Raw genomic sequence first — 24,766 nt, 5'->3', positions numbered from 1 at the left:
AAGGTTCTAGCTCCAATTTGCTGTAGTTTTTTGGCTCTAGGCTCTGGCATGTTAGCTTAGTCCTTAGGCTAACTTCCCTCAAGGTAGTGAATTGCTACTACAGTTTATACAATTATATATTATGTATAAGAATGGGAAGAAGGAAAGGGAGAGACCTTTACTTTCTTAACCATTGAATCAGACTCAGAGTGTTGATCCCCAATTGGCTTAGGTTAGGCTGAAAACACCTAAATGAGCCTAAATGAGCCCACCTAAAATTGCAATGGGATTAGGTTACACCCACCCAGACCTGGGTGGCGCCAATCTCGCCCCCACGTAATAGATTGGGGAGCAACCACGTTGTTTACTATAATGCATCTGGGAACACAGATGATTTTTCAGCATTGCCCAAGAATTAGCAAAATTCATTTTTCAACATCTATACGTAACAAAAAATTGACAACACCTGGAAAGACCACCAGTGTCCTCTTTGAAACTCTAAGGTGTACCTGCTAGTTTGCCTGTTATCTCCCAAGAGTCATTGAAAGGTGTTAGAGACTGTCAACAAGATGCTTGTCCAATGATCCAGCCTGTGCTTCACCATCCTTCTCCAGCTCAGAAAGTTCTGATTCTTTTTCTTGTAATTTCTCCAGGAAAAGAAAAATTACCTTTGACCCCTAAAAGCAAACTAACCAATTAGCTGAACACTGCCTTTTTTGTTGTTGTTACAGAAAAAAAAATACAGACACTATTATTTTTTAGGAGAATTCCACTTTCATGAGAGTGGTTCAGGAGCCGGCTGAGAACCAACGTCAAATTTACTAAGTAGAGGAAAATACATGAAACAGAGAAAAAGGCCAGAACGAATACCAAAGACAAGATAGTGGCTGTATTATGAGCTGTCTACCCGTGCCCACCATTGGAGGATATTAGGTCACCAGATAGTGACCTCTCCCACTGCCCTCTCCTGGGACAATGGCTAATTTGGTATTACTTAGGGTGTGCTGTCATAGTAACCTCAAGACTTTCCTATTTACCTATCTCTTTTATAGGCAGAGTGAGGAAAGGTGACAAGTCTTGAAAAGGCCATCTTAAACCAACCCTCACCTAAAATCGAAGGGTCAGAAAACCCGAGAGAATTTTCTATTAGATTACTCAAACTGTCAATTCAGGAAGATCGCAGACCTCTGTATCTCCCAGAATTTGGGTCATTTCCAAGAACTGCTCCATCCAACTGTCCAGTGGGGATTTGGCCCCAGATCAGACTTGCTGTTTTATATAAGTTGCCTCATTTAAAAGCTAACCTAGTTAATTAAGAACTGAAATAGGTCAGGATTTATTTGACGGAGTTACCGGAGTTATTTAGAAATGCTAATCCCTTTCATCATTAACTTTTTTGTTTGTTTGTTTCTTGTAGTATAAAAATACTCAATCTGATAAGGGGATTTAAATGAATCCAGAAGGAATTGATTGGAAATAATGCTAAGTACATGATGGATTATTTTTTTTCAGCCAACACTTGAAAGAATAAATACTAAAATCCTTAGAAATCCAGCCCCATAGTGTTGCTCTTTGTGGCTAGGTCTTTGTTCTTGTAATAATGAAAGGGGTCATATATGGAGTACTTACAGGTACTGGGGATTCTGAATTCTTTCCAGTTATCTCAAATCTCATAGTCATCTTTGAGGCAGGTACTATTATCCCCTCCAATTTATAGATGAAGAGGGTGAGACCCACAGAGGTGGTTAGTTTGCTCAAGATGACAATGTGAGATGGGGCAGAGGCAGGATTTGAACCCGGGCAGCCTTGCTGTAGACATCGTGCTCTTCAATTCCAGCCGTGAAGGGGATGCCCACACTTTGCTTTCTGATTCTTCTTAATGGCACTGAGCGTTCTCCTCCAGGCAGCCCCTTGTTTCACTGACAACTGGACACAGGACGAGTATCCCCTTTCCTCATCACCAGTTTCTGAAGCTGCAGCTGACCTTGACTTTGCAGCATTTTCAACTATTGACTTTTGGGACTAAATACTTCTTTGTTCTAGGGGACTGTCGTGTGTCTTGTAGGGTGTTGAACAGTGTCCCCTGGCCTCTCTATTCACTAGTTGTCAGTAGAACCTCTTCTCCAGCTGTGACAACCAAAGATGTCTCGAGACATGGCCAGATGCCCCTTTGGGGACAAACGTGCCCTAGGTTGAGAACCCCTGAGTTAGAGTCTGATAATGAGTCAGTTGGCTCTTGGGGCCACATGTTCTTCTACAGGAACCAGCTGCCAGGAAATGATCTGATAAACTCATTCACCCTGAAGTGCCAGGGTGAGATAAGAGTCTTTATATTTTTATAGGGGATGAGTTCTTGGTGTGCCTCATGCCTGATCAACAAGAGTGTAATTGTAGGGTTTGAGGCAAGAAGTAGAGTGTGAATAGTTTCAGAGTTGAGGAGCAAAAGGTCTTTTCAGTGCCCCTGAATCCACACCCCCATCTGTCCCTGACTTTCTCTGCCTCCCAGGAGGGCCAGCCTACCCTGTGTGGGACCTCAACCATCCAAAGGGATATCCTGTTAAAATGTCCTTTTGTTGTTCTCTATGGCTTGAAAGTGGGTTGGAACCAATGAGTAAAATCTAAGGTTGTCAGCTAGAGAAAACTGTCCTTTACTGACACAATTGCTCACTCATTCACTTCTCAACCCAGCCATTCATTCATTTCTTCCTATATTCAACAAATGTTTGAACACGTTGGGCCATGGATAGCAATGGAAAACAGTGGTGAACAAAATAGGCTCCACCTGCCCTTGGGAGACTTACAGTCCCATTGGGAAGTCAAACAACCAAGTGAACAGGAGAATAAAATAGTTGCAAGTTGAGATAAAAACTGTACAAGAAAAAGTGGGGGGCTGAGACAGAAAATAACTTTGGCCGTTGGGGATTTGGAGGGACTGAGCAGTGGTTACAGTGATCAGGGATTACACCTCTGAAACAGGCCTTTGAGCTGACACCAAAAGACTGAGAAAGAATTAGACAGAAGAAAATGGGGAGACCTTCCTTGTACGAAAAGCAGAATTCCAAAGGTCTTAGACGAGCAAAGAATTTGGTGAGTTCGGGAATAGGTGGGAGAAGTTTGGCTTTAGATGTCAGCAAAGGAACATTGATGGGAGGGGATGTGAAATGGAAAGAGGACAGGTCAGAGCCTGCAGGCTGCATTAGGGAGCGTGAACCCAAGAGCCAAGGGGAGCTCTTTAGAGCGGTTACGCAGAGGAAGCTGGGTCTCCAGTTAGCAGGTCCCGGTCGCTGCCACACAAGTTGATGGGCTGTAGGAGAGCAAGACTGGCCATCCATTGAGGAGACTGCCACAACTACCAGAGAAGAACTAATGGCAGCCTGAACCAAGGCAGCGGTGTGGAGGTCGATGACAGCGTGCAGAGTTTAGATTTATTTTGGAAATAGAATTGACATGCCTAGCTGACAAATTAGATACAGAGAGTGAGGGGGAAAAGAAGAATCCAGCATAGATTGTAGAGCTCGACAGATCTAAATTCAAGTCCCAATTCAGCTCCGTGACTCTGGAGATGTAATTAACATTCTCGGCAATTCAATGTCCTCATCTGTTAAGACGGAATTGGAAAGACGTATAGTGTTGTGGGGATCAAATAATGTAACACATATAAAAAATTAACCCAGTGGCTCTTACTTGTACATTTGCTCTCAATAGATGTTAGCTATTAGTATTTCTTTTTTAATAGAGAATAAGCTACCTCAAAGCTGGGATTTCTCTATTACTGAAGACATTCAAGTATATGTTGAGCGGTTACTTGACCAAAGTGTGAATAAAATGATGAAAGCACATCATGAAAGCTTGAACTAAAAGCTCTCCCCAATCCTTAGATTTGATCCAATTGTATCATGGTGGAAACCTGGCTCAACTCCTAGGGGGAAGGGTGGCAAAGAATGGTGATTCTCATAGCCAGACTGGTCATAACGATCATGACCATTGGTGGGGAAGACAACACAAAGAAGAGTGGGAAGGTCCAATGTTTAAGCCATTAATTGTAGAATTGAAGAACACCAGGGCAAGGAAATCCTTCCCTGGCTAGAGCGTGATTGGCCATAAGATATGGAAGGTCCTTCCACCTCAGACTTCTGTGATTCTAGAGACAGCAAAGACAGCAAAGACTCTTCACCAGGAAAGCAAAGGCCAGATAGCTTTCTGTCAGTGCCAATTTAGCTTCTCTGAGGGGACAATGAGCTTTTCTTTCTCGTCTCTGTTTCTCTCTCTCTCTCTCTTTCTTAATGGGAAGTGGTCACAGCCATGAACTTAGCAAAAGAAGCAAGTTAAAATTTCTTGGCTAATGCAGTTAGATGTCTTCGAGAAAAGGCAATGAGAAGTGGTCATTATCCATTATCTGCATGACATATTTCAGAGAAAGAAGCAGCATTTGCCAAAAAAAAAAAAAAAAGAAAAGAAAAAAAAAAAAAAAAAAAAAAAAAAAAAAAAAAAAAAAAAAATAAAAAAAAAAAAAAAAAAGAAAGAAAGAAAGAAAAAGAAAAGAAAGAACGAAAAGACATTTGACTTCAGGCCAGGCTAGAAGGGAACAAAATCACCTTCTTACTCCATGGGACGGCTGAGCTGATGTTATTTCAAGTAAGATGGGAATATATGTCTGAAAAAATACAGATGGTGCCTCAGCTTCATAAACTTTCTAAAGGTCTTTCTGGACAATGATTCACTGTCCCTTTTCTTGGGGGTGGGGAGAAGCCCTCCAAACTCTCCAGGCTTGGAAAGAACTATCTACGTGAGTGTGTTTCTATCGCCCTATGTGAGGAAGATGTGTAGAAAATCAGGGTACACACTTTGCTGGAAACGGTTGCTACCACTTAAAAAGTCAAAGCCTAAAAATCTTTATTTCCTAGGAAAGCCTCAGTCCTATTGTGTAGTTTCTTTGTCCCTATTTCGTTTCTTTTTGTTTTATCCCCTGCTCCTGATTTATGGCTCTCTTGGCGTGAAGATAATATAAGCATAATGACTTCTAAACAGGAACCACCGGAAAGCTGATGAAATAGCCCCTTTCGAACCCTCCTCCATGAATATTTTCTCCTTCTGCTTTTTAAAATTGTCACCAGGACATTTCCCAGTAAGACTATACTCTGGCCTGATATTGTAGGTAGCGAAATGCAGAGCGTTTTTCTAGACCTTCTGCTTTGAGCGTTAGTCATTTCTCTCAGTGCAAAGCCCAAGGCCTCCAACATAGACCTTTCCCCTCAGATGGTGGGTTGTTTTATTTCTTGAGGACTGCAGACAAGATCGTTATGGGTAATGACGTAATAACTTGCTATTCGATGTTTGCACACCACTCCTGCAGAATTTCCCAGCACACATACTACTGGCTCCTTGTAAGAATGATTTAATGTTAAGTAACAAACCCCAAGCTGGAGGAAGCTCTTTTCTTATGCATGACACATACAAAGCTGGTTCACATCTAATGCAAATATCATCCAAAAGCTGTTGGCTTGGAATAGGACTTAGGGATAAAAAGATGCCAAAGTCAACTGATGTCAGCCGTCTGTGGGTCCAGGTGGGAGGTCAGGATGTGCGGTGTTTATAAAACGCCTAGGACAGGCCTGGGAAGTTGGGAGGTTGTCCTACAGCCATGATGGTTTACATACTTCATCGTATTTGGTACTCCTCTCTTTCCTATGAAGTAGATACAGCAATTATTCCCATTTCATAGATGAGGAAGCTGAGCCTTAGACAGTTTTAGCAACTTTTCCAAGATCGCATGAAGCAGTAAGTGGTGGATTTGAATGAAGACCTGCCTGATGCCATGGCCCACGGGCCATCCTATTTCTTCATTAACTGGTCAGTCCTTGAATCAGTGACTTTCGTTTTCTTCTTGCTCCATGCTTCCCAGTGTAAACTGGGAGCAGGGGTCTAAGCCCCAGGCATTTCATCTTTTGGCCCTTGGAGCGGAAAGGGGCTGGCCCTCCCGAAGATGCCTTGTCTTTTCACGGAGCTGGTACCCACCTAGCACAGGAACACAGGCAGAGAGATGCTGATTGCTAACTGTCTTGCTATAATTAACAGTTTTGCAGTTCACGGCAGGGCTTCTCAAACTTGCTTGCAGGGAGGAATCCCCTAGGGATCTTGTGAAATGCTTCCTCCCCGGGAGGCCTGGGCTGGGGTCGAGAGTCTGCATTTCTAACACGTTCCCAGGTGACGCTGCGGCCACTCCAAGGACCGACCTTGGCACAGCGAGGGTTTACCATCCACTTTCTGTGTCCCGACAGAGCCCTGTGAGGGGGCCAGGCTTAGGACGGTCACCCCTATTCCACTTGATAAGGAATCAAGGTCGAAGAGCTGGTATATAAAAGCACCAGGAGAGCATGCTCGATCTTCACAGTCTTGACCTCCCCTGGTTGCCTGGGTTCAGAGGGTGCAAACGGATGGGTCCCAGACATATTTGGTTTCATCTGCAAGCCTTGGCCAAACACAATAAGTGGCAGCCCTAAGACCCCCATGGCTAGTCCCGCACCCTTTCACTGGGATGGAATTTTCCACTGCCCGCAGCTCCTCTGCGTCTCTCTATGTCGATGAGTGCCAGTACCACTCACCTTTGCAGTGGAGGATTCTTTTTCTTCCATCTGGCCGCTTGGCCCACTTCAGTTACCTGGCCACCTCCAGCCATGCCTGACCTTTCCGTGACCTCGCTCTCCCCAACCGCGCGGCGTCTGATTTCTCTCCATAACTCATCCCTCTCCTTCTCCTCGGCCTTTGGAGACCCGCTGTGACGGGCGTTCCAGTGAAACTTGACTCAAGCATCTCGTCTGTGGTAGCTGCAGAATAAATATTTCTTGATTAAATGAATAAACAGACGAACCACAAGGGATGACAGAGTGTCCACTTCCCCTGACGTAAACGTGCTTCGTCCTTTTTTCTGCTGGGGACCAAGAGGTGAAGGAAGACACAGAGAATGATTAGAAAGCAGCTTTATGGTGCGAAGTGCTCTGAAGGGGACTCGGGAAAGTGCCCAGAACAAGAGGACGTTAACTAAATGGACGGTTTCTGCTTCATGCAGCCCCCACCTGCGATGCATCCCGTTGTACAAGTAAAATGTTCCCATTGACCAGATGATCTATAGGAAATAATAAAAGCCATGCGTTGTCCTTGATGACCTTCAGAAAGCTCGTGGTCCTTCTCTAGAGAGCACTTACAGTCTCAGGAGAAGCCCCCACCGCTGCACCCAGCCCCTCTCCAACATTCTTTAAATAAGGATGTCTCTTTGTTCGGTGCCGACCTTCAGATAGAGGGAACAGGCCTTTCTCTCTGGACCTGTGTGTACAAGTCACCCTTAGGGGACTGAGTTGTGTGCGGTGCGGCAGGAATCAAAATCCGTAGGCTGTGAATTTTACTTTTCCTGTTGAAAATTGTCCTGTTTAGAAAGGTGTGTGAGCTTAGATGATTTCCCCAGTCTGCAGGGAGATGGAGCCTGGGCTCGGGGTACCCAGATTCTCAGAGAGTGAAGTCTGTGCACCTGAATGGTGTCAGGGATCCCCACAGCCCTCCGGCCCACCACCTGCTGAAGCAAGAGCTTCGGGTCCCCCCAGCACGGCGCTCCACAGGGCCCTCGCTCCGGGTCTGGCCACCATGAGAAGTCGTTCCGTCTCCTTGAACCAAATCCTCTTATCTCTTTCCTCAGCCTGCCAACAAGAGTGCCAATGAGTGCCAATAATAATATACATATTAACAGATTTCTAGACCACAGTCACCAAAACACTAGAAACTTGTGACAGGGAGGCCTTCCTCTGTGTCATCATGCAGCATACCTACTGGGTACGTGGCGAGAAATGCTTGTGATCCCTTCCTTGATGTCTGCCCTGCGCGCTCTGGAATCTTCATGTGATTTTAAATTGTCATTTAGTGGGGTAGATTGGTGAAAATGATCCTGTCACCCCTGGATATGTTTTCAAATGAGGCCTTGGTTGAGTTCTGGTTTAGTTTTTGAAAATCAGCCTTCTTGAATTTTATATTCTTCTCCGGTTATAACTGTCCCACCTCTACTTTAAAAACTGTCCGTGTTTTTACAGTAAACATTCGATGGTGGATTTTCAAGGCAACTGTAAAAATGTGTGCCTAGCAAAAAATCTGTTATCTAACATCATGCAACCCGTGAATTATTTTGCACAATTTCATTTAAGTCATTCCGAAGAGACATTCTTGGAACAATTGAGGTGGTAACTTAAAAAAAAAAAAAATTGTTTTTCTTTTGTTGTTGTTTTTTTTTTTAACCTTGGATAGAAGAGGAAATTTTTAAAATTTAAGGGTTTACTTCTGAATTTTAGCCATACATGAATAGGGTAGAAAGTTCGCAGCATGTAGAATATATTTCTCCAGTGACATCTCTTTGTAAAGTCAAGACTTCGGGAGAAGACCACCCTGATATTCGTGGAACCTGTATTGTGGAACAGCTAATGTACTATATTTGTGACAAAATTAGTCCATACATTCCAAGTTCCCACGTGTGAGTCTTTTTTGAATCCAAGTCGGCTCACATTAAGAGTGCATTTTCTGCTGCTTTGCAGTCTTGATGCTTATTTTCAGTCTTCCTACTTAAAAGTTTAAATTCACAGCTCAGGGATTTCTGGCAACAGGAACGTTGGTGGCTGTGTTGGTCTGAAAAGATGATTTATGGGGATGTTCTGGTTTTATCATTGAGAAAAGCTGGTCAGGATGGTTGTAATTCACACCTGGTCTATATTGCAGGGGAGGGAAGGGAGCGTTGCCCATCACAGGGGCCAATTGCACTGTCGAGAAATGGAGGCGGAGGTCGCAACTGGAATAATCCCTTTGCATTGTATGATCTATTCATTCATCCGCTCAGATAATTTGTGGACACAGTTCTGTGCCAGGGTGCAGCCTGAGCACTGGGAGAAGCAAGGTCTCCGTCTTCGTGGGGGCAAACATTTCATCTTTGTATTTAGTGGGAGGAGACAATCAATCAGTGGGAAAACAAGATGATTCAGAGTCGGGTAGGTGCTATGGGGATCTCAGTAAGTAGATGGATGTGATCTGGAGTAATGCAGAGAAGGGGAGACTGGTCGGGACAGGCTTCTCCAAAAGGGCCCTGTGAGCACAGACCTGGAGAATGCAAAGGAATCACCATGTGAAGGTCTGAAGGAAGAACTTTCCAAGCAGAGGGGTGTGCAGCTGCAAAGAACCACGTGAGGGCAGGGATTGGCAGGTTCAGGAAGGAGCCAGTAGGCGTGGAGAGCAAGGTGAGGGCATGGGAGTAATCGAACAGGAAGGCAAAGGCCAAGTCCTGCAAGGTCTATAGACCATGCTAATGGTTTGGTTCTCACATTTAGTGCAGCACAAAGACACTGCAGGAATTAAAACAGAGCGATGTCACCACCCAATACCTTATTCTTTCGAGAAAGAATATTCTAGCCGTTCTCTGAAAATCATCCTGGAGGAAATAGAAGCAGGAAGGCCCCTTCCTCACCCTAGTGAACACTAATGGTGGCACAGTCAGCGCGGTGGCCGTGGGGTGCAAGGGAAAAGGGCCCTTGAGTCAATCACTTAGAGCGCTGAGAGGGTTTGCTTAGGAACAGCCGTCCTGGGGATGCGCGAGCTTCGTGTGACCAGAATCCGGCAGCGGCAAGGGACGAGATTGGACATTAAGGTTGGCAAGGGAGATGTGTGCCACCTCGGAGTTTGATTTTGAACCTGAGATCCTCAAGGAGGTTCTCCAGAGAACAGCCCTTTCAATCGTGCCTTGGCATAATTGTGATCATTTTCTTTCGTTAAATAAGTATTCATAAGACTAAACTTGCCACTCATCCACTTTACCAAGATTTACACATGATGCAATCTTATTAAACAAATCATCGATAGAGAGAGAGACAGATACTCATTACGCACCCCGATCACCCACATTCTGGCTGTCTTTCCTCTCACGTCAGCTGCCGGTGGCAAACAAAATCACTTAAGTCAAGGGAACGGTTTTAAATGTATAATATTAAAATGTGTTTTTTAAAAACTCCTTGGAACCCTCAGCCATCGTTAAAATACACTCACTTTGACGGATGCTTTGGCACTTTTTTTTATGAAGCTTTTCAACGCGTTACCTTATCGGGTGCACTAGATGTAGTCTGTTCTGCGGAAGAAAACAGACAAAAAGGGTCTCTCAGCACGAGTTACTCTTCTGTAAAGGTTATAGTAAACATGTCAATGCCTAATTAAGCAGAAAATTTTATCTGTATTGTGGGGGAGGCGTTTGCTGTCTCTGACTTTTCTTCTGGGGAATGCATTTAGAAGGACAAAGTAGATTGTGGAGCTGAGCTGGTCCGGAAAGCTCGGCTTCCAAATGTCAGCAGGGAAAAAAACAAAAAAAACACCTCTTTTCTCCTTGTGTGAAAATGACTATATTGGCTAGGCAGATTATGGGGGGAGGGTTGTGCACGCACTCGTGCACCCGGGTACATACACACATGCATGCATATTTTATACCACACACACACACACATACACACACACAATAACATGAATTGCTTCCGACCAGATGTCAGACCCTGTGCTAGGCACCACAAATACTGAGATGTGTGAAACCTGACCATGCTTTTAACCCGTTGTGGTGATGGAAAGACCTCTTGGTCCCTCCTGGATTTTTTTCACTGGCTCTGGATGTTTAGGGGTGTGTGTGTGTGTGTGTGTGTGTGTGTGTGTGTGTGTGTGCTGCTATGTTGCTGGGATCATATTGCTCATGGATGTGGTAACTGTATGTCTTGGTTGGCCTGGAACAGCCTTGGCTAATGAGTGTTGTCCCCGTTTTTGAGCAATAAAGCCCTTTTAATTCTCAAAAGTGACCCTGTTTGATTGATAAAATTTGCTTGACTCTTTGGAGTATTTTGCTTGGCTCTGTAACAACTCATTTATTAATTTTATAACAGGCTTTCTCCTTGAGCTTAATGATATGACTAACATACCAAATACTAATTTGCAAACATACAAATTAGTCCTGGAAAAAGAAAATGCAATGAGGATGAGGGGGGTGGTCTAATTTAGTCATCCAGTTATTTTAAATGGGGTTTTTCTTGTAGGAAGTGACCACTGATTAATGGTTGTTCAACTAGATTGAGAAGCTTTTGTTTCTTCAAATCAATTTATGGAACTGGAGACCAGCAACACCAGTTTAATGAAAAATCCACTTGTCAGCTTGCTAGGAAAGCAAAAACACAACACCAGTAACAATACAATAATGAGTACAACCACCAAGCTAGTGCTAACATTTTGTCTTGTTTTATGGTATCATGTCTTTTTTTTAAAAAAAATTATTTATTTATTTGAGAGAGAGAGAGAGCGAGAGCACACAGCGGGGAGGGAGAGAGATAACCTCAAGCGGACTCTCCACTGAGCTTGGAGCCTGACACAGGGCTCGATCTCATGACCCTAAGATTATGACCTGAGCCGAAACCAAGAGTCAGATGCTTAACCAACTAAGCCACCTAGGTGCCCTGTATCATGACTTTGAAATCATGGACTCTTGTCTCCAGCATTCCCATAATTCTCCCCTCCGAAGTGATTATCTATTTAGTGGCATTTCAATGAACTTTAACTTTTGGGTCTCCGCAAAGTCTTCTTATTGGTGAGGTTGGTCCCAGAGAGGGGAGTGGGTGGTGAGGACCATGGATGCTCTCATCAAACAGACCAGAGACCTGTTGTGACTCTGCAGCCCTAGCTCTATGGCCTTGGGCAAATGTCTCAGCCTTAGAGCCTCAGTTTTACCATAGTTCCTACTTGGTGCGTATAATCAGACAAAATGAAAGAAGGCATTTGCGGTGGTCAGCAGAGCTCCGAGGAGATAGTTTCTGCTCAATTAATGGCCATCTTCAGCAGCCGCAGCAGGAACCTTTGGAGTTCCTGGCTGGAGCTGCCTTCTTCCCAACAAAACCCCCCTCTTCTAACTCCTGCCTGCCTCGCAGGGTGGACCTCCACGCCTGAGCTCTCTTTTCCAAGCTCTCTTGCTGGTGAATGGAAACACCCGTGCTCCACCTTAGGGTTTCTTCCAAGGGCCCACCTGCATTAAGAGGGGAGAGAGAGGCTCACAAGGAGAGGAAACATTGCACTAAGCTCATGCAAGCCTTGCAAATCAAAGACAGACTCTCCTTGGCTTTGGTCCTTCTTTAGTTACATTTTATCCAAGTGGCTCTGAAAAGGCCAGGTGAAGGAAATGAACACATGAGCATAAATAGTCACTTTCCCCATCTCTGTTGATGGATATTTGCCCATTAATTCCCTTTGCACCCGCTCTCTCCTGCCTTCATTTTCCCTATGCAATTACTGGTCCTAAATCCTCTCAGAGAAGGGAAAGCATGCATCTCCAATAGCATTTTGCATCTACAAATCAAACGTATAATTGGCATCTCATGACGGGTACCCACAAATCACAAAGCATTTGAAATTACAGGCACAAGATCGAGAGGGCATTTTCAGCCTTGTCTGAAAAGGTCTTCATAAACCTGTTTGAGAATAATAGGATATTCCCCAAATCTCCCATTCCAACACCATTTGCTATTATTTTAAAATCATTATGTTTGCCGAGCTTACATAATTTTTCAGCTATCAATGGGAGATTTTATTCGATACTCCATAATCTCTCTTCCTGCTGTGTGACTCTCTACCAATAAAAATGTTATAACAAAAAGACACCGGCTATCAAAACTATAATGGCCATGCATCTAAATTACGCGTGGGCACTCAAAAATGATTTATTAAGATAATTGTATTCCAGGATATCCCAGTGTCTTGGGAAACCTTACCACAGAGATGCCAAGGGTCAAGTATAGTTTTCTTATGAGCCAACTTACTTCTCTGGAGAGATCTGTCTTTGTAGGATTTGAATTTCCTTCCAGCTTTCTTGAAAGTTCTAACTATGAATTTAGCGACTGTCTCACTATCGGAGTATTGGACCGATACTCCTTAAACGTGAAAATTAGTAACTTGGAATCCTAGGCATTTATAAAGATTTGTGACTCCTGACAATTAAAAAAAAAAAGGCATGAGATAGCACAAAAGACATCATTTGGCTTTTTTCCGTGTCCATTGCCTGCAGTTCGTAAAAGCATAAATTCGGTTACTATTCCACACCCCGCATCTGAAGCACTTAGTCTAAGCGGGGAGATTGGGATGGCAAGTGTCACCTGTCATCTTATCTCATCTCTTCTTCTCCCGTCGCAGGCTACGCCCAGGAGGAGCAGCTGAAGGAAGAGGAGGACATAAAAGATGAAGAGGAGGGAGAGGAGGACAGCGGTTCGGGAGCTCAGCTTCAGGGCAGTAATGACCCCGGGACAGACGAGGACCTAGAAACGGGCCCAGAGCAGAAGGGCTGCTTCAGCTACCAGAACTCTCCCGGAAGCCACTTGTCCAATCAGGACGCGGAGAACGAGTCTCTGCTGAGCGATGCGAGCGATCAGGTGTCAGACGCCAAGAGCGTCTGCGGTCGGGATGCCCTGGACCGGAAAGCCAGCGCGCACCCCAAGCTGCCCAACGAAAGCCACAACTGCATGGATAAAATGACCGCCGTCTACGCCAACATCCTGTCGGATTCCTACTGGTCGGGCCTGGGCCTGGGCTTCAAGCTGTCCAGCGGCGAGCGGCGGAATTGTGACACCCGCAATGGCAGCAACAAGAGCGACTTCGACTGGCACCAAGACGCGCTGTCCAAAAGCCTCCAGCAGCACCTGCCTTCCCGACCAGTGGGGAAGCCCAGCCTGTTCAGCTCGGTGCAGCTCTACCGGCAGAGCAGCAAGATAGGCGGGACTGTGTTCACGGGGGCCAGCAGGTTCCGCTGCCGCCAGTGCAGCGCCGCCTACGACACCCTGGTCGAGCTGACCGTGCACATGAATGAAACGGGCCACTACCAAGATGACAACCGCAAGAAGGACAAGCTGCGCCCCGCCAGCTACTCGAAGCCCCGGAAGAGGGCTTTCCAGGACATGGACAAGGAGGATGCTCAGAAGGTTCTCAAGTGCATGTTTTGCGGTGACTCCTTCGATTCCCTCCAAGATCTGAGTGTCCACATGATAAAAACAAAACATTACCAAAAAGTGCCTTTGAAGGAGCCAGTCCCCACCATTTCCTCGAAAATGATCACCCCGGCCAAGAAACGCGTCTTCGACGTCAATCGACCGTGTTCCCCCGATTCGACCACGGGCTCTTTGGCAGATCCGTTTTCCTCCCAGAAGCCCACAGGCCTGCAGCTATCGTCCAACAACCGCTACGGCTACCAGAATGGCGCCAGCTACACCTGGCAGTTCGAGGCCTGCAAGTCCCAGATTCTCAAGTGCATGGAGTGCGGCAGCTCACACGACACATTGCAACAGCTCACCACCCACATGATGGTCACCGGCCACTTCCTCAAGGTCACCAGCTCGGCCTCCAAGAAGGGCAAGCAGCTGGTGCTGGACCCACTGGCCGTGGAGAAGATGCAGTCGCTGTCCGACGCCCCGAGCAGTGACTCGCTGGCTCCCAAGCCATCGGGTAACGCGGCTGCGGACGGGGCAGCCTCCACAACCGAGCTGAAGAAAGAGGGCAAGAAGGAAAAACCGGAGGAGGTCAACAAGGAGGAGAAGGTCATGAAACGGGAGGAGTATGAAGACCCTCTCCAAAAGCCTTTAGACCCCACCATGAAATACCAGTACCTGAGGGAGGAGGATTTGGAGGACGGCGCCAAGGGCGGAGGGGACATTTTGAAGTCGTTGGAAAACACCGTCACCACAGCCATCAACAAAGCTCAGAACGGGGCTCCCAGCTGGAGCGCGTACCCCAGCATCCACGCAGCCTACCAGCTGTCGGAGGGCGCCAAGCCCGCTCTGCCCATGGGATCCCAGGTCCTGCAGATTCGACCTAACCTCACCAACAAGCTAAGGCCAATTGCACCAAAGTGGAAAGTGATGCCGCTCGTCTCCGTGCCCACCAACCTGGCCCCCTACACCCAGGTGAAGAAGGAGCCCGGCGACAAAGAGGAGGCGGCGAAGGAGTGTGGGAAAGAAAGCCCCCAGGAGGAGGCATCGCCTTTCAGCCACAGCGAGGGGGACGCTTTCTCCAAAAGCGAAACCCCTTCAGAACCCAAGAAGGCCGAGCCTTGCCTCCTGAAGGAGGAGGCCAGGCTGGTGGAGGAGGGCGGTGAGCCCGAGAGACGGCCGCCCCTGGAGCCCGCGGCCTCTCTCAGCAACGGGTGCGCCTTCCCCACGCGGGCGCCGGCCCTGCCATGCATCAACCCGCTCAGCGCCCTGCAGTCCGTCCTCAACAATCACTTGGGCAAGGCCACCGAACCCCTGCGCTCCCCTTCCTGCCCCAGCCCGAGCTCAAGCACAATTTCAATGTTCCACAAGTCGAATCTCGGCGTCAGGGACAAGCCGGGCTTGGGTCCTGCCCCCACGCGGCCGGCCAGCGTGTCCAGGCGCTACCTGTTCGAGAGCAACGATCAGCCCATCGACCTGACCAAGTCCAAAAGCAAGAAAGCCGAGTCCTCGCAAGCACAATCCTGCACGTCCCCACCTCAGAAGCACGCTCTGTCTGACATCGCCGACATGGTCAAGGTCCTCCCCAAAGCCACCACCCCGAAGCCCGCCACTTCCTCGCGGGGCCCCCCCGTGAAGCTGGAAATGGATGTCAGGCGCTTCGAGGACGTTTCCAGCGAGGTCTCGACTTTGCATAAAAGGAAAGGCAGGCAGTCCAACTGGAACCCTCAGCATCTCCTGATCCTGCAGGCGCAGTTCGCCTCGAGCCTCTTCCAGACATCCGAGGGCAAGTACCTGCTGTCCGACCTGGGCCCTCAAGAGCGAATGCAGATCTCCAAGTTCACGGGGCTCTCGATGACCACCATCAGCCACTGGCTGGCCAACGTCAAGTACCAACTTCGGAAAACGGGCGGGACGAAGTTTCTGAAAAACATGGACAAAGGACACCCTATCTTTTATTGCAGTGACTGTGCCTCCCAGTTTAGAACCCCTTCTACCTACATCAGTCACTTAGAGTCGCACCTAGGTTTCCAAATGAAGGACATGACCCGCATGGCCGTGGAACAGCAAAGCAAGGTGGAACAAGAGATCTCCCGGGTGTCGTCGGCACAGAGGTCTCCGGAAACCCTAGCTGGCGAAGAGGACACAGACTCTAAATTCAAGTGTAAGTTGTGCTGTCGGACATTTGTGAGCAAACATGCAGTAAAACTCCATCTAAGCAAAACGCACAGCAAGTCACCCGAACACCATTCACAGTTTGTAACAGACGTGGACGAAGAATAGCTCCGCAGGTATGGGTTTGCTCGCAGGTGACGGGACAGTAGCTTGTGAGGAGCTTCTTGCTGGGAGATGGGTCCGTTTAGAGGCAGCTCGTGTCTCTCGGTACCAAGAGGACAGTAGCCTGCTGGACTAGGACTTATTTCTATGAGAGACTAGAACGTGATAAGTCCTACCCAGCTCCGTGTCTCCCGGTTAGAGTTGGTGACTAGAGTGACATGGGTTCAGAGAGATGGAGTTCACAGATTACCGCTTCGTGATACGTGACCCCCTTCCTGACCCAGGGCCCAACTCTGAAGGTCCAGTCAAGGCTACCCCTCATTTTAATTAATACGTACGGACTTCCGTCACTGTCCCGTTTCACCCCCTCACCTTCCCAGAGCGATGCTAATGGCTTAGAAAGTGAGGGAGGGGTGAGCAGCAGAGCGAACCTTGTAGAGTTTCCGGGGGCAGCCACTATGCAGAGAATTCGGCATCAGCTCATGAACTTTATTATTATCATTACTTGTAATTAATGCTTTCTGCAGCTTCCTTTCGGGGCGATTGCTCCCTTCCCCTCCCATCCCCCTGTGTCTTGCCTCCTTTAGGTTTGCTAGGAAAGAACAGCTGCCCTGTAGTCACAGGGTAGGAGAATATTCTCTGCAGAACATTGAGGTGAAGAGAGAGGGAGCTTATTGTCTTCTCCCATCCTCTGGTTTGCTTTAGGATAGACTAATGTCAGCGTCCACCTTTAACCAAGACAGATGCGCTGCATGCCCTTGAGAGTTTAATTTACCTAAAGAAACAGATGACTTTCTGAGCACCCATCAGTCGGTCCCACGGCTTCGAGACCATTTGTATCACATAGCGTAGAAGTGCTGTGCCTTGTATAGTCACTGGTGCCAGACTCTCTATGTCACCTCCAGGAAAGAGGACAGAGACCAAGGTCCAATACCTTGGCAGACTTTGCCCCACCGGCCGCTTTCAAATGGTTTCCAGGCTGAATCTTCACACAATGCTTTCATCTCCCTTTTTTTTTTTTTTTTGTATTTTGTCTGCTTCCTTCTCTCTCCTCCTCCGCATGATATCCGCTCCACGCTAGGGACCTCCACACGCACTCAGGTTGTCCTCCCCCTCGGGCCCCACCCCCGACGGAGACCCGACCTGACTTAAAGCTTCAGCACGTGCGAGTCCAGCTTATGCCACGCTAGGTGACTGATTCATTCTTTCGGTTACTTCACAATAAGAGAATCAACGGTCCGTAATCACATACAAGCCCTCACCACCCCTAGTGTCAGAGCGTTTGCTTCTAAATAGGAGACTTTGAGACCAAGCCACAAGGGCCTGAGTACTAGCTGAGCTCCAGGAGGAGGAGGGGTACATACATGATGTGCGGCTTTGGGCTCACCTCGCGGTCGGGTGGGGAGATTTGCCACGTGTGAGGATAGTCAAGATGAAATAAAGGGCGAAAATCTGGGACTGTCCCCTCACTGAGAAGATCTAAGAGCTTCCGATGAAGGGGGGGTCCCATCCTATAATTCTAATGGCTCCGTGGGCCCAAATGAAGACTGTTGTTTTGTTTGCATGTTCTTATCATGATAATTAAAATGTGTTACTAGCCGATTCATCTCTTGCTTTCCAAGCATGATTTGTTCAGCTCACACCAGTGAAAGAAAGGCCACAATTCACCTATTGAATCTGTGAGTGAGCTTGGGGCTTGGCAACGTTCTATTTATTTGCTATATAACATTTTATATCTTATGTAACTTGCTATTATACTTTTCTGGTCCTTGGGGGGGAAAAAAAGGTGGTTAAATACAGAATACCCAGAGAGAAGAGATATGTTTCCAATCCCATAGTGGTAGGTCCAAACCATGGTGAAGAGGACAAATAGGTAATGTTTATTTGTGCTACAATAAAGACCAATTTTCCACCTGTTAGGTTTGTAATCATTCTTTGAAAAAAATTAGTATCACTGCCAGAACATTGCGATACGTAAATAGAAAGATGGGAGAAAAAGAAAGCCTTCGTCAAAAACTGAAACGTACATGTCTGTTCTAAGGAAGCAAAGGTAAACTGATCATTTGGAAAAACCTACACAAAAGACACTTAACAAATCTGTTAAATACATAGATAGGATAGCTCTTTTCTCATCCCTCTGCATTTGTACAAAATAAATCTTTCGGATTTGGGCCCCTGAAGCACCACATCACAGAGCTATCATTATATGAAACTGGAGCTCCATTCTTATATAAACACTTGATGCTGTGCTCTTGAAATAGGATTTCAGAGAAGCAAGTTGGAGTATTTAAGACTCATTCAAAACCATAGGAGTATCTGTGTGTTGTGTGTGCACAAAAAAATGGTGTGTGTGCATGGTGTGTTGGTGTTAATACTAAAGATATTACAACGTGCCTGACTCGCTCCCACGGTTGCACAGAGGTGGCTTTCAGATTCGCTGGCCACGTAGGGAAGAATTCCTTCACCCTCAACGTCCTTCTTTAGAACGACGCCCGTGCAGTATCTTACCCACTGCTTAGAACTATGCAGATATGTTTTTAAATGATTACAAAATGAGATCGCTGTTATCCGGAACTCTAATTTTACTCGGTATGCGTGATAGCACAAATTGTACAAAATGACATGATGTTTTAGAAAGCATGGTCAAGATCTTATGGAAAATTTGGGAGGCTTACCATATCTGTGTTCTGTGAAATGCAAATTGTGTCCTGAATTTTCTTTCCTTTCTTAGGTAGGTCTTAAATCCTCCAAAATGCTCTGCCAAATACTAAAAGCAACTTTTCATGAAAAATTAATTAGATAATATTAAATGTGTGTCCCTATTTTAGGACAGAAATAATCTAAAACAATTTCAGTAAGTATCTGCATATACCTTTAAAAACCACATGGTCTCGAATAATAGAAATTAAACAAAGAGCAAATCAATGAGTCTAAAATGCACAAGGACTTGAAATTATAGTCATTATCGTGTAATACAGTGCACAAGTTTTATAGCACACCTAGCCTTGAAATTGGGGGCAAGAATGAATTCTAGTCCAATAGCTGCCACCTTTGCTGTGGGTGATTTGATAAAAACACATGTTCGGGGTGAACAGCATGTAAACTTGCCAAGTAAAATACAGGGTGCCCAGTTAAATTTGAATTTCAGATACACAACAACTAAGTTCTTAGAATAAGCATATCCCAAACATCGCCAGTGCCCTATTTTTACTGAAAAAGGTACTCGCTGTTTATCTGAGATTCAAATTTTACTGCGCATTCTGTATTTTTATTTGCTAAATCAGGCAACCCTCACAACATGGATTATATGGCATTCTGGAAAAAGCAAAATGGGCTGGATTAATTAATGTCTATAAGAGGCATCACCCTTTCATTCATCCATTAAATAAATATTCCTCCCTCCCTCCCTTCCTTCCTTCCTCTCTCCTTCCTTTTCCCCTCCCTGCATTTCTTTCCTCTTACAACCAACATTGGTTTTGCTTTTAATATGCACCAGCCCCTACTCCGCAATGGATATGTAATGGTGAACCAGCAAACATGCTGATTATAATAGCCAAATGTGCTGGCCCGGCGGCAAGCACTTTACAAACATTATTCCACTTTATTCTCACCAACAGCCCTATAAGGGAGGGGTTGATTCAACCGTGTAACAGGGGAGGAAAAGGAGGCAGAGAGATTCTGCATGAATTCCTACAATCTCATAACCTCGCTCATTCATTATCACCTATCCAGAAGGCTATCACTCCAGGCCACACACCGCGCTAATCCCGGGGAATGAACCAGGGACCAGAGCAAGAGTCTGCCTTTTAGGCTCGCGGTAGACACGCAGATGGGCGGCTCTGGGGTAAACGCTGAATGGAGCCCACAGGAGAGGCATCAGCCTGATCCCCGGGGGGGAGCCCAGGAGGGAAATGATGGTTTCGGGGGCCCTGTGATGTTAGAGCCTCCCCCAGCTGCCCAGGATCTCAGGCTTGGGTGCAAATCCTAACTCATCCACTCTCCCCAAGATATGGCCCACTTCTGTGTCTATAAGATGGGGACACAGTTCTTCCCTCATAGAAAATGTGTGAGAATGAACTAAGCCTGTGCAACTCTCTTCCAGAAAGCCTGGCAACTAGTAGGTTCACAGGAAAAGTTAGACCTCCCCAGTCCCTATGGGCTTCTACCGCGTTCTTCAGCCTTACCTGAAGTGTGTAGGACCTGTGGGTTCTCCCCAGGTGCCGCCATGGAAACCTTAGCTTGTTATTTGATCACAATGGTAGCAAGTGGCAGCAAAACTCCCGCTTATTGGCTTCCTCCACAAGCCGGGCATGGTGATTCAGGCCATTCTGCTTTTGCAATGAGCTCTGAGGGCTTCGTGATTTGTCCGCGAGCGCACGGTCAGTGCAGAGACGGACTCAAGCCCGGGACCGCTCCGCACTCATCACCTTCTTCTGCCTCTTGGCTTCTCTGCCACCTTGCCTGATGGTTTCTAGGTGCTACCCATGGCCACGTGGACATCTAACAGCCCAGAAAAAGGCTGTAACCATGGCACACGAGCTAGAGATAGGCAAGAGCTCCCCTGAGCTTCTCAAAGGCTCCAGCTGCAAACCGAATATTGAAACTCGGGGGGCCTAGGACTGGCCCACAGGGTGAAGCAAAACATCCTTGCTCTCCTGCCTGTGATGCCCTCGTCCAGTCAGGCAATTAGACATTTAGCAGATAGCATCTAACCAAGGAATGACCCGAATTCCAGTGAAAATATACATGTACCAGATTTTTATTTTTTTGATCCAGATCCTGAATCTCATTTGGGGGAAACAAAATGAGAATTCAGAAACAGGGTCAGCTATGAGACTCGCGCATTTCCAACACAGCAAGAAACAAATGTGTCATCTGTTTTAATGTTTCCATTTTATGCAAGCGATCTGGCTTACCTCCCTCGCCATCGGCGGTCCCCCTCTCCGTTGCGACTGTCCCCCTCATTGGGAACCTTCGAAATCTCAATCCTGACGTGTATAATTTGGTGCTTTAATATAGAGTAACATTATTTTTCATTTACTCCAATCTGCCATCAGTATCATCTTTTCATTTAACCAGATGCAATTCTTTTTTCTTTCGCTAAATTGAAAATCCATGAGCGACAGGGAGTGCAATGTTTTAATTAGCTCATATTTTTTATATGGATTTATGTCTTTAAAATACATTTGTGTAATTCTTCAGCTAAATTAAAAACGTCTTTCCGCAAAAGTGAGGAGGGGAAACTAAAGAGCTGAATTGTGTCATTAGCTTAGGTATATACAGATGGAGAGCAGGACCTCGCGGGGGGACACACGGCAATTGCTAGAGCTTCTGCCTGGGCCGATTCTGAACTCGCCCCTTCATTTAAAGAAGTCGTTCTCGATAAAGATTTCATGGAAACGGCTTGAGGAGGGATTTTTTTTTTTTTTGAAGGCCCCTAGTAAGTAAACAAGCAGCTACCTTCAACGAACTAATTTGAAACCGAACCAGCCGCCAAACAAAACAGGCGTTTAAAAAAAAAAAAAGTCATAATGATAAACAGTTTCCCCTGCATTTCTCTCTTTGTCTTTTTTTTGTTGTTGTTAACTATCAAGTTTAAAGCTTTCCACGGTGCTTTTTTTCTACTTTATAGGAGACAAGTGACATTCTGTGGTAAATGGGAGGAAAAGCCATGCAGAACTGAAATCTCTCTAATGCACTGACACTAACTTGCCCTCTATTGTTGGAACCGAGCAGGCACTCATGATTGTTCATCAAACGGCTTCTAATGCAGTTAAAGCATTCAGCTATAATTTCTCCTTGCATTTATAATTACTGTCATAGACTGCACACCTCGGTGAGCAGATTAAAGCTATAAACTATTTAGCCACGGCTCTAAGACGAGGAACTTGATTTGTCTGGCAGGAATTATTTGTTAGAGAGCTTGACACTTCACATAAAAATGACTCAACTTGATGAAGAACAATGCAGTTTGAGCAATGCAGGGATTTTAAATCAGTCTTGACGCCACGCCCTGCTAGCATCGCAGGGCAGTTTGGTAAATGATATGTGGGCGACGGAGATCACGTTAAGGGCACCAAAATAGAAGAGGATGTGGTGTGCAGCTGCTTTCTTTCCAGACTCTTCCCCTGAAAGGACCGGAGTTTGTTGAAAATCAGTGCATGTCATGTTCTCCTATTAAATCCAGTGTAAATGTTACACGAGGCTCACTGGGCAGGAAAAAGGGGCTGCCAGGAGCTCAAGGTGCGTGTCACCTTTGGGAGCCCTAGAGAACTTTGTGCTGCTGTCGAGAGCACGTGCCCCCCAAAGCCCAGGAAGCCAGGGCTACGTGGAAAGTGCTGGTGGTAGTTTTTTCTGGAATAGTCCTTATTTCTTTGGTCTTTTTATTTGGTTTTTGTTGTTGTTGTTGTTTACCTGCAGGAGGCATAGCATCTATTGAGGCAAGGAGGGCATTCCTTTGGGGGTCATCTTCTAGGGATGCTGTGAAAACTTTTGAAAAAAAATCCATGTTCAGATTGACAAGCAAGACTGGCAGAGACCAGGTGGCGGTGAAAGCAGGTCGTTTCTTCCTCTTCCCATTTGTGTTGCAAATTAGCTAAAACAGTGTGCAGGCAGAGCTCAGCCCTGGATCCGGACCACAAAGCGGCTGCTGAATGAACTTCACCCTCCTCTTGATTTCCCGCCTTGATCACCTGCCTCAGAAAAATCCCCTTCTGTTTGCTAAAGGCTTAGATCAAGATGTGGGATGGATTGTGCCATTTTATTTGAAGAAATCAGGAGAAACTATGAGGACAGATTTAATTAAATCAGCTCTGGGCGATTGGGGGAGCAGCGGGAGGCATGGAACTATCGGGTGGGGTTTGAGTGCCCCAAGAAAGCATGGAAGATAGCCTTAACCTGCATTTCTTTCCCTCCGATTTCTGCTTTTTCTCTCTGCCACCGGCTACCCTTGAAAAACTCCGCTTGCTACAGTCCAGACTCACCAGTGGCTATGCCATGCTTAGGAAGGCCTGCATTGGAGTCTCGATGCAGGTAATGATGGTGGTGATGTCGATTAGATGTTGTGAGAAAACAGTGCTGGGCAGTGTCGTTACCACTGCCGTCCCCGCCGTGATCCATACCAACAGAGGATTCATTTATTGCGCATTTATGGTGTCCCAGCTCTTGTACTAGGGTCATCTATGCATATTACCTCACTCAATCTCACCCCAAAACTCTACAAAAAAGGAATGATAATGGCACCCAGCTGACGGGTGAGGAAACCAGCCCTCAGACAGGTGAGGCGATGCCCAAGATCATGCAGCCAGTACGTGGTAGAGCTGGAACTCCAGGATGGGCAGATGAATGATTGACCTCAAGCCAGAATTTTGGCCGAAACTTCTCCCAGAGCCTTTCTGGTATCTCTGGGGTTAAATTCTATTGGGTGCTGCACCAAAGTGGGAGGTGCGAACTCATCCCCAAGTTACTGGCAGGGGAGAGAAGTGGAGGGGCACAAAAATATATATGCACGTTTCAACATCCTGAAAGCCGCAATCTTTGACATAGACAACTTTCTCCCTCTCAGGCCCTCCAGCAAATTGGCAGTTTCACCGTGCCTGGTTTTATCTGGTAATTTTTTCATCTATGGAGAAAAAAATGATGTTTCAGGTTATGTTATTTTCAATGCTACATTACTTGATTTCACAGTCAAATAATTCTATTTTTGTTCACCAGAGGATTTTGTCATGTTTAATTGTTTATGACTCCCTCCTCCCCCCATATTTGCCGTAGCCTCCACTTCCCCTGTGCCGCCTTCCTGTGGATTCTCTCGTGTGCGGTAACCATGGAGATGGGTCCCTATTGGGTAGCATTTGCTCTGGCTTAGAAGTCAGAGGACCAATCAGGACCTCATCATCCCAGAAATGCAAGAATGGAAAGTGAGAGGACGCTGGAGTGGAGGGAAGGCCTGTCACAAAGTCTCAGGAGACAGGACTTCCTGATGCCTAGAAATCCCACGAGGAAGCATCGGGCAGCTAAATTCAGGGGGCGATACGTGGGCTCTGGAGCCACTGAGATGGGCCCTGGGGCCGCATCTCCACTTCCTAGCTGAAAGACCCAGGGCAGGTCACGTCACTTCTCTGACCCTCTGCTGCCTCTTCTGTCAAGTGGCCGCGTGAAGGCTGGCTTCATGTATGCTGTAAGGATAAAATTAAAGAAAACCTACCAAGTGTCTTCCTGGTACAATATCACGCACATAGAAATGATCCATTAAAGAGACTACTCATAATTGTTAAAATATAGCAGCCCTAGAATCAAGGGTGGGTTAGCGTGTCTAAGGATTTTAATTCTAATAGCAACAGCCACCATTATAATGTGCTACGACCCAGTCACATTTTTGTCTCAGGAACATCCGCTGGGGAAGGACAAATGTGAAAACAGGCATCACACAGTAGACATTACATGTTGAGGACGGTGGCCCGTGCGAGGACTGCAGTGGTGAGGGACGCAGAGACAGACTCTGC

General features: G+C 46.4%; 1 protein-coding gene across 3 annotated transcripts in view; it reads left to right on the top strand.

Annotated features, from left to right (window-relative positions):
- TSHZ2 (teashirt zinc finger homeobox 2) overlaps nt 1-24,766 on the top strand; it is a 446,181-nt gene that overhangs the window by 252,102 nt on the left and 169,313 nt on the right. The window contains exon 2 of one of the 3 annotated variants that reach the window (XM_011224867.3): nt 13,204-16,279. In XM_011224867.3, the coding sequence (XP_011223169.2) occupies nt 13,204-16,271 (3,068 nt within the window). In that variant the 3' untranslated portion in view covers nt 16,272-16,279. Of the gene's footprint in view, nt 1-13,203; nt 18,183-24,766 lie in introns of those variants that run through there. The other 2 variants (XM_011224877.3, XM_034640154.1) reach the window with 2 other exon arrangements.

This window comes from Ailuropoda melanoleuca, chromosome 13, assembly GCF_002007445.2.
Source record: "Ailuropoda melanoleuca isolate Jingjing chromosome 13, ASM200744v2, whole genome shotgun sequence".
Lineage (NCBI taxonomy): Eukaryota > Metazoa > Chordata > Mammalia > Carnivora > Ursidae > Ailuropoda > Ailuropoda melanoleuca.
The sequence above is the reverse complement of the archived record's forward strand: the minus strand, read 5'-3'. Positions and strand labels throughout refer to the sequence as shown.